The 10217-nt window shown below is 40.9% G+C and overlaps 1 protein-coding gene across 3 annotated transcripts; it reads right to left on the bottom strand.

Annotated features, from left to right (window-relative positions):
• Positions 1–445: 445 nt before the first annotated feature.
• si:ch211-125o16.4 (uncharacterized) lies at positions 446–9070 on the bottom strand. Of its 3 annotated transcripts, none has more exons than XM_087836985.1 (6): positions 8997–9070; positions 7327–7407; positions 7112–7220; positions 6855–7030; positions 3745–6271; positions 446–3495 (listed from the first exon to the last, which is right to left on the bottom strand). In XM_087836985.1, the coding sequence occupies exons 2-6, from the start codon at positions 7327–7329 to the stop codon at positions 830–832; spliced, it is 5481 nt and encodes a 1826-aa protein (XP_087693111.1). In that variant the 5' UTR covers positions 7330–7407; positions 8997–9070; the 3' UTR covers positions 446–829. The 3 variants fall into 3 exon arrangements, with proteins under 3 accessions (XP_087693111.1, XP_087693110.1, XP_087693109.1); XM_087836984.1 differs by having other exon boundaries at positions 446–4578; positions 4741–6271; XM_087836983.1 differs by having other exon boundaries at positions 446–6271.
• Between the last annotated feature and the right edge of the window lie 1147 nt (positions 9071–10217).

Below are 10217 nucleotides of genomic sequence, written 5' to 3'. Positions count from 1 at the left end.
GGGAAAAATCCACTTCATAGTAATTAAGTATCAATCAAACCAGATGGGGACATTTTTGACCCCTGAGGACCACAGCTGTGATTATGTGCTGCCATATAAAATTTATAAATGCTTCAAAAAAACAATTTCTCACTAAAGTTCAACATACAGCACTCTGTAGTTAGTCAGATAGTCAAAATTATCTAAACAATTAAATATTTAATTTTCTTGTTTTATTTCCACTCAAAAACACAGTGTATTTTTTATAAACAAGGTCTGGTGGCCCTAAAATGTAAAATGTTGGGTAAATTTTGTGTTAATGTGTTGGTCTTAAGTAAAACTAAGATGTAACACTGAATTGATTGACAATTTATACTTTAAAAAACACTCAAATGAAGTGGGGACATTTTTGACCCCGGAGGACCACAGGTGTAAATCGGGAGGACATTATGAGGGTTAATTACTGGACCTTCTTATTTTGGACATTGTACTGATTTATTGAACAAAGAGTAACACATTCACACAATTCATTTATCCTTTAAAATATTTAGTAAAGCACTTAGACAAAGATTATGGTGATCACAAGCAATACTGAAAGTAAAGTAATTTCAAATTAACATTTAGAAAAAGCTTATAAATAACAGGAAAATATGCATAGATTGTATCAACAACTGAACTCTATTACGCTAAATTATTATTAAAATTACAACAAGATGGACAATTTAGCATGGATTAGTTACAGCTAGTCTCTCTTTTTATGTCACAAACTAAAACATGAACATCAGTTAAGCTGCATGTATTCATACATTTATGGACTGGAGCTTCATTTACCAGGCCAACCTTTGAACGATCAGTTGGCATCAGAATCCTTGACATTAAGGCAAAGCATATTAGAAAGGCTCAGTGAATATTTGTCACTTTCATCTGATGTAGAAATATCAGGTACGGTCAGCCCCAGCGTAGACTCTGGTTTGTCTACTTTGAAAGTGCCTCCTCTGACCAAAGACGAATCTCCTGCACCTGTATTAGCATCAAGACCTGCGCCAGTGTGTTGTAGGTCAATATCAGTTTTCTCTTCTGTTGGTGACACATTCACTGAGGACGCCTTTTCTCTTGCAATTTTCAATCTCTCCAAAATGTCAATCTTTTCTCCTCCGTTTGCTGTTGCATTCACTACTGGCAAGCGGATTCCTTTACTGAAAACATAATCCTTCTCCTCCGAGTCAGATTTTATTGATCTCAGCGCATCAGTAATTCCTTCGATGCCATCAATGTTGGTTTGGGGCAGTCTGTGGAACTTGAATACAGGAACCTCCACCACATCAGAGTCAGAGCCACTCCCCTCAAGATCTGCACGGGCATTAGTCTCAGGAGATTTTGTTTTAGATCCAAAGAGACTAAACTTTGGCATCTTGAAATGTGGCATCTTGGGCTTTTCAAGACTTGCATCTACATCTGGAGCTTTCACATCTACATTGGGTCCTTTAATATCACCTACATTTGGTGCATTCAAATCTACTGCAGGAACAGAGATGTGTGCATCTGTTGTAGGCATATCTGTGCTGACTCCAGGTACCTTAATTCCAGCCTCAACTGTGGGATTAATACTGGGAGCTTCTACTTCAGGACTTGAAAGATCAAGTTTTGGATGATTGTAATGTGGCATTTTAAAGTCACCAAGGTGGGAATTCAAATCCAGATCTGGAGTTTTCAACTGGATATTGGAATCTTTGAGATCTGCTTTTGGCAGGTTGACATCCAAATCTGGAGATTTCACATTGGCATCGGGTGCTTCCAGTTCAATTTTTGGCATACTCGTGTCTATGTTTGGTGCTGAGAGACTACCACCAATTTTTGGTGGATAAAGGTTGACATTTGGTGTTTTCAAGCTGAGATCAGATGACTGGAGGTCAGCTTTTGGCAGATGTAGACTGGGTGCCTTGATATCAGTTCCAGGCAAACCAACATTCACGTTGGGACCTTCAATCTTTGGGGTAGAAAGGCCTTGGTCTGGTATGTTAATGTTAGTTTTTGGTGCAGAAAGATCAATGCCAGTTTTGAGACCAGCATCAATGCCTGGAGTACCAATGTCTCCCTCAATTTTGGGGGCTGAGAGACTCAAGTCTGATGCTTTTAGTTCAACATTGGGTGCTGTCAAGTCTGCATTGGGTAACTTTGCATTTACATCAGGAACAGACAGACCTAGATCTGGATGTTGTAGATCAGCATCAACATCAAGATTTGGTCCTTTCACTTTTGGCGCCGATGTGCCAAACTTTGGCCATTTTATATGGGGAAGCTTGATTTTTCCTGCATGGGCATCAACCTCTGGAGCTTGAATGTCTACACTGGGGCCTTTTAGATCAGCTTTCGGTAAATTTACATCAAGATCCGGTGCATCAAGACCACCATTAATTTTTGGTGCAGAAAGATTAAGACCAGCATCAATGCCTGGAGTACCAATGTCTCCCTCAATTTTGGGGGCTGAGAGACTCAAGTCTGATGCTTTTAGTTCAACATTGGGTGCTGTCAAGTCTGCATTGGGTAACTTTGCATTTACATCAGGAACAGACAGACCTAGATCTGGACGTTGTAGATCAGCATCAACATCAAGATTTGGTCCTTTCATTTTTGGTGCCGATGTGCCAAACTTTGGCCATTTTATTTGGGGAAGCTTGATTTTTCCTGCATGGGCATCAACCTCTGGAGCTACACTGGGGCCTTTTAGATCAGCTTTTGGTAAATTTACATCAAGATCTGGTGCATCAAGACCACCATTAACTTTTGGTGCAGACAAGGAGAGAGGTTCCGCTCTAAAGTTGGCATTAGGTGCATTCACTTCAGCTTTTGGTGTATCAAGACTTGCATCAATATTAGGTGTTTTTAAATCAGCATCCACACTGGGACCCTGGACTTGTGATCCTTTGAATTTGGGAAATTTTAATTTGGGAAACTTCACCTTTGCATCAGGTGCATCAAGATCAAGATCTGGACCACCGAGGTTAAGGTCTGGGCCACTGATATTGGCGTCAATATTTGATGCAGAAAGATTAACATCTGGTGCACTTATTTCTGCATCAGGCTTTTTGAGGTCCACCTCTGGTATCGTCACATTAGAGTCAATATCAGCCTTTGGACCTTTCACTGTGCCAAATTTGGGTTTCTTGAATTGGAACCATTTGAATTTTCCAGATGGGGCTTCAATGTCAACATCTGGAGATTCTACATCAATTTTGGCGGCTTCCAGTTCAGCTTTTGGTAACTTTAGATCCACATCTGGTGTATTTATCTCACCATCCATATTTGGAGCTGAGAGATTCAAGTCAGGGGTTGAAACACCAGCATCTAAATCAACATCTGGACCATTAACCTTAGGACCCGAGATTGACCATTTTGGCTTTTTCATAGTGGGCAACTTGATCTTTGGAGATCCAATGTCTACATTTGGTGCTTCAACATCGGCTTTTGGTAAATTCAGATCAGCATCAGGTGCTTCAGCAGACAGACTGAGGTCAGGTGCTTTGGCAGACAGACTGAGGTCAGGTGCTTTCACATCAGCATCAACATCTGGGGTTTTCACCTTTGGCCCAGAAACCAAGAATTTAGGTTTTTTCAGTGTTGGGAACTTGATTTTGCCAGAAGGTGGGTTTATATCAGCATCTGGTGCTTTGATATCAAGGTCAGCTTTTGGTAAATTCAGATCAGCATCAGGTGCTTCAGCAGACAGACTGAGGTCAGGTGCTTCGGCAGACAGACTGAGGTTAGGTGCTTTCACATCAGCATCAACATCAACATCTGGGGTTTTCACCTTTGGCCCAGAAACCAAGAATTTAGGTTTTTTCAGTGTTGGGAACTTGATTTTGCCAGAAGGTGGGTTTATATCAGCATCTGGTGCTTTGATATCAACGTCAGCATTTGGTAAGTTCAGATCAGCATCAGGTGCTTCAGCAGACAGACTGAGGTCAGGTGCCTTCACATCAGCATCTAAATCAACATCTGGACCATTAACCTTAGGACCCGAGATTGACCATTTTGGCTTTTTCATAGTGGGCAACTTGATCTTTGGAGATCCAATGTCTACATTTGGTGCTTCAACATCGGCTTTTGGTAAATTCAGATCAGCATCAGGTGCTTCAGCAGACAGACTGAGGTCAGGTGCTTTGGCAGACAGACTGAGGTCAGGTGCTTTCACATCAGCATCAACATCTGGGGTTTTCACCTTTGGCCCAGAAACCAAGAATTTAGGATGTTTCAGTGTTGGGAACTTGATTTTGCCAGAAGGTGGGTTTATGTCAGCATCTGGTGCTTTGATATCAAGGTCAGCTTTTGGTAAATTCAGATCAGCATCAGGTGCTTCAGCAGACAGACTGAGGTCAGGTGCTTCAGCAGACAGACTGAGGTCAGGTGCTTTCACATCAACATCAACATCTGGGGTTTTCACCTTTGGCCCAGAAACCAAGAATTTAGGTTTTTTCAGTGTTGGGAACTTGATTTTGCCAGAAGGTGGGTTTATATCAGCATCTGGTGCTTTGATATCAAGGTCAGCATTTGGTAAGTTCAGATCAGCATCAGGTGCTTCAGCAGACAGACTGAGGTCAGGTGCCTTCACATCAGCATCTAAATCAACATCTGGACCATTAACCTTAGGACCCGAGATTGACCATTTTGGCTTTTTCATAGTGGGCAACTTGATCTTTGGAGATCCAATGTCTACATTTGGTGCTTCAACATCGGCTTTTGGTAAGTTCAGATCAGCATCAGGTGCTTCAGCAGACAGACTGAGGTCAGGTGCTTTCACATCAGCATCAACATCAACATCTGGGGTTTTCACCTTTGGCCCAGAAACCAAGAATTTAGGTTTTTTCAGTGTTGGGAACTTGATTTTGCCAGAAGGTGGGTTTATGTCAGCATCTGGTGCTTTGATATCAAGGTCAGCTTTTGGTAAGTTCAGATCAGCATCAGGTGCTTCAGCAGACAGACTGAGGTCAGGTGCTTTCACATCAGCATCAACATCAACATCTGGGGTTTTCACCTTTGGCCCAGAAACCAAGAATTTAGGTTTTTTCAGTGTTGGGAACTTGATTTTGCCAGAAGGTGGGTTTATATCAGCATCTGGTGCTTTGATATCAACGTCAGCTTTGGGTAAATTGAGGCTCACGTCAGGTGTACTAATCTCCCCATCAATTTCTGGAACTGAAGCATCTGGTGGGCTTAAATCTGCATTGAGGTCCATATCAGCTTTTGGCCCATTAAGTTTGGATTTTTTCCACTTTAGATGAGGCCAGTTAATTTTTCCTGAAGGAGCATCAATGTCAGCGTCTGGGCCATGAACATCTACACCTGGGGCCTTTAGCTCTGTTTCCGGAAGACTCAGCTCAGCATTTGGTACATTAATGTCACCCTCAATCTTTGGAGCTGAAAGACTTAAATCAGGTTTCTTTAGGTCTGCATCCACGTCCAAGTCTGCTTTTGATCCTTCAAGTTTGGGCTTCTTCCATTTCAGGTGAGGCCAGTTGATCTTACCAGAAGGGGCATCAACGTTAAGATCTGGGGTTTGAACATCTAGATCAGGGCCTTTAATATCAGCTTGAGCTGAGCCAACATTCACATGTGGGGTACTTAGATCACCATCAATCTTTGGTGTGGAAATGCTGGCATTAGGTGTGGACAGGTCAGCATTTAAGTTGGCATCTGGTCCTTTGAGTTTTTGACCTTTCCATTTTAGATGGGGCCACTTGATTTTCCCTGAGGGTGCTTCAATATTAGCATCTGGGGCCTTTACATTTACATCAGGACTATTCAAATCTAACTTTGGAGCTGACAGGTTGAGGTCTGGTCTCTCCATACTTCCACTGACTGAAGGAAGACCTGGATCACCAGAGACATCAATGTCTGCTTTTGGTGCATCAAGATGAGGTAGACTGAAGCGTGGCATTGTGAATTTCGGGGCCTCGCGTTTCATTTTGCCTTCGACTTCTGGTTTGTTGATGTCTAGTGTTGCAATGGGAGCGTTAAGATTGGGAGCTGAGACATTGATATCAGGTACTTTTAGGGTTCCACTTGAATCTGATTTTATGTCTGGCATCGTAAGCCCTGCTGAGGGCATTTTAAATGTGGCACCAGCATCAGTTGATGGCTTATTTAGGCTAAGACTGGGAAGGTCTCCATTAAGAGTCGGTTCACTTATTTTTACCCCCAACCCTTGTGCACCATTAAGCTTTCCATTCAGGCCATCAAGGGAAATGGTTGGTCCCTGAGCTGATGCATCCAGCGACAGATCCTTCTGTAATATCTGTTGGTAATTAAAAAAACAAATTAAACCACTAACTTTATGACACTACTATTAACCAAAATTGTATTCTGAGCAGCACAAATCATGTCCAGTTCATCTGCACTGCAGCAAGGTGGGGGTAGAAGTGGGAAATAGAAGATGTCATGGACGAATAGGATGGACTAGATTTTAAGTAAATCACCACCACCTCACAAAACGTCCCCATACATTAGGTCACTTGCATCAGTAAAATTATTCTCTGAGCTACAAGTTTGCATATATTGTATGTTGAAATAAGCAAACTGACCTGTCTTCTTAGAAAGCACTGATATGCTTACGATTGCTTAATTTTGATAACAGATTCGAGAAAAAGACTTTTATGTGATTTTGGGCTTCACATATGCAGTTTTTAGAAAAAGGATTTAATGTCTAACTGGATATCTTTTCAGATATATTGTGATTTGACAGGTTATTGAAATACTGAAAGTCAATATTTCAACAGTTCTCATACACAAAAAGGTTTAAAAATGTATAAATAAAAACATATTTTATGGTCTTTCCTATAATAACATAAACTAAATGTTCCCCACAGCTTGATGCTTACCTCTGCCGAATCTTTGAGACCTACTCCCAAAGAGCCAAGGTCAACACCGGGGCTCAAGTCCTTCTTTGTCAGAAGATTGATGTTGCTTTCGTATGGCTCCAGCACCTTCAAGATTTTCATCACATCGTTTTTCTCAAGTTTATCAAGTTGTATTGTTGCTGCAACAAACTTTTCTCCTGAAACAAGTAGAAATAATGTCACAACCTTTTTTTCTATTAGTGCTCAAAAATGTCAACTAACAAAAATGTTTATCTTACCACTTTTTGGAGAGATTGTGTTGTCTTTGATTCCTGCAACAACAACTCCTTCCTCAGCGTGATCCAGCACGAGGCTTTCTGAGAAGCTTGCACTCTTGCTGTCCTGGTCCTTTGACAGTGGTTGGAATACACAGTATGAGATTTTTACATCAAGCACTGTTTACATTTTTGCGTATGATTGTTAGCCACTGTATGTCTAACATTGTTATACTTACCATTATTTCTATTACATGCACATCCACATCACAGAATTCATATGACAATTCAGGTGAATGTGGGAACTGCAGCAATATTATCTGTGAAACAAAAGAAAGCAGAGGGAGCTTTTACTTAAAGCTGACACGACTAAGTAAGATGCAGGGAAGCTGAATGTCGTTTTTGTAGGTAAAAGTAAAATCAGAACACTTTATTTTTTCTAAAAGCTGTACTCTTTCTGATCTCTCATCACAAACAATGCAGCAACATGCAGCTTTCAGCTTATTAATAAAAACACTGATTTAGGTGCAGCTAAAAATAGTGTTTGTCACTGTTTCTACCTGTGCAATAAAATCTTTGTAATACCTGATAATACGATCCACATGGACACAAGTGAAACGCGTTTTGTTTCTTTAAAGAAGAGCTGGTACTTTTATTCATTTTTTCCTGACTCTGAACTGACAGAGAAACTCCAACACCCACAAACCACATTGTCTCACACTTCAGGAATCTGAAGCCTTTGCCAGGCTTGTTAAGGTGAATGTGCATCTAAACCAGTTGGTTTGGATGCATTCTGGCTGACACACACTGGACCACACCTCAACACATATGCATATAAACACTAACGTAATTCACTTGCAGCAGTGTCGAATAGACAATGAGGGAGCAGGTTTTAGACATGCTGTGATAAAAAACCTAAACTGAAGAGCGTCTGCTTCATCAGGTTTATGCTGTCCAGCAGAGCTAAGAGTCAGACGATCGTCAACACCCTGCTTTTAAATTCAACTCAAAAAAGAAATCAGATGGTGTAAAAACAGTCACTCAAACTGAAATACAAGCAGGACTTGTGGAAAAAACAAAACAATATTTACAAAACTAACTGCTAATTGATTATTATTGGCCAACACCCACTGGTGATAACACAGTCCATCCCAGGAGTTGTCTTTCTTTAAATATAGAAAAACAACTACTAACCAGTTAATAACCAGACGACAGTAGATAAATCTAATTCTTCAGTGAGAGCTCAGAAAACTGTAGTCATATGCTCAATGATGCTGTTTCAGGAAAGTGGGCAGTGGTTTTAGGCTCCACCTGATGGTTCCCCAAACCAGAGATGAGCAACAAACAGGAAAGGCAGTGAAGTCACAAGACACGTCTTAAAAAACAAGTTGCATTGCCGTTAATAGGTGTATCCAGGGTGGCAACGTTTGAGAAACAACTTCAATCAAACAGGGTGTGAGTCCAGTGACAGCAGAGTGTGGCGTGCCCACAGTCGTGGTCAACCTGTTTTAAAAACTGTACACCAGACAAACTCTGCAGTTTGGTGCTGACATACAAGTACAACAATTTAATACGTTTAAAAAGATCAATGACACCAGAGGCAAAACATGAGCAAACGCCTCATCCTTAAATGGCTTCAGTATTCATTCAGACTTTCCACCCAAGTCTGTGAGGACTGGGGTCAGTCTGTGTACTCGAATGAAAACTTTTTACTCTCCAGAACATAAATGTAACTGATGTTAAGTACAGAGATGAATTTATACCAACTACAATGCACATTTTACTGAAATGCAATTTTTAGATTATGAAATGAATAAACATTAAGGTATGTTTTTAAATCAAATCTCCTCCAGTTTATTCCAATCATAGATTGTGCCGTAGCAACCAAACTGAGATTTGATGGACTCACCGTGCCAAAGACAGCGTCTCCTTAGGAAAGCCTGGGGCCAGATGTCTCCTCTTCAGTGTGTCACTGCTGCTCTGTGGGCAGGACGAGATGAAGCTGCCAGTTGAATACCTATAATGCAGGCAAACAGGTTAGGCAGCATCAGGACCGCCTCTTTTGGAGCCCCCTTGCAACAAATCCGCACACACAGACACACACCCCCACACACACCCACACACCTTAACTTCACACTAGGCCTTTAGGCAGCCGAAACCTGACTAGAAAGCACAAGAGAAAGATGTATGAGTGAGAGACACCACTCCTTATCAACAGGACTAACCAGGTCCACAAAGGTACAAACAAGCAGCAACACTTACACTTCATTTTGCCTCAGTGTCTGTTTTCTTTTTTAACAGTTGTTTGGTAGTTAAAGACTCCTGATTATCTACATTCCTTAAAAACTGCCATATTTAATGCTGCACTCATTTTGGTATATTTGTACATATTTAGTGCACTGAAATTTAACAAGAATAATAAGTAAACGTGATTATATTATGATTATGATTATGTTTCAAGCTTGTAATCCAATTTTCACAGCACAATGACCTGATGAGGTGCTAGGTAAAAAGATGTTCTTGTGTTTAAAAACATCCATTTTCCCCCAGTTGCACCAACCTCTCAAAGTGCTTTAGTCTTCGACCACATTTGACCAGTCCTTCATAAAGAGCTGTATTTTGTATACTTCCAAGCACTTTGTCTACTCCACATCCATGGTCAATTTAGAATCAAAAACCTAGCGTGTATGTGTTTGGTGTGCAGGAGGAAGGCCCAGCGCCCAGAGGAAACCCCCACAGGCACAGGAAAGCATCCCAGCTCCACAAAGAAACACTCGTTAATGGTTTCACAGGCTTAAAAGTCACAATTTACAGCTAATGATTGTCAAATGGGCTGCAAGTAAACTTCTAACAGCAAGAGTGCACACGCTTCAGTGTCAGTGAACTCAACAGTAAAAACTAAGCAAACCATGAGTCCAAATATTTCCAGTGTTTGTGCTAAGCTAACTGATAGCTAGCTTGCTAAATAGTTTGTAAAGCACTTTGAGTGGTCTGTTAGGCTAAAAGCTGCACACTCAGTTTGCAGCATCCAAAGAAGTATGTCAGACACAGTTTCTTAAACATGAAATTAGGTTCAACGCAGGACTTTTCATAATTTAAACATATTCTGAGAGCATGTAGACATCATAAA

The sequence above is a fragment of the Neolamprologus brichardi genome, unplaced genomic scaffold (genome assembly GCF_056152115.1).
Source record: "Neolamprologus brichardi isolate AB-2024 unplaced genomic scaffold, ASM5615211v1 NODE_ptg000032l+_length_1147064_cov_1, whole genome shotgun sequence".
In the NCBI taxonomy this organism is placed as follows: Eukaryota; Metazoa; Chordata; class Actinopteri; order Cichliformes; family Cichlidae; genus Neolamprologus; species Neolamprologus brichardi.
The sequence above is the reverse complement of the archived record's forward strand: the minus strand, read 5'-3'. Positions and strand labels throughout refer to the sequence as shown.

Excerpts from the sequence above, each read along its gene's own strand:
- si:ch211-125o16.4 (XM_087836983.1), bottom strand. Across the intron at positions 7,031-7,111 it reads CACAATCTCTCCAAAAAGTG|GAGAAAAGTTTGTTGCAGCA; the intron begins GTAAGATAAACA and ends TACTTGTTTCAG. Across the intron at positions 6,272-6,854 it reads GTCTCAAAGATTCGGCAGAG|ATATTACAGAAGGATCTGTC; the intron begins GTAAGCATCAAG and ends AATTACCAACAG.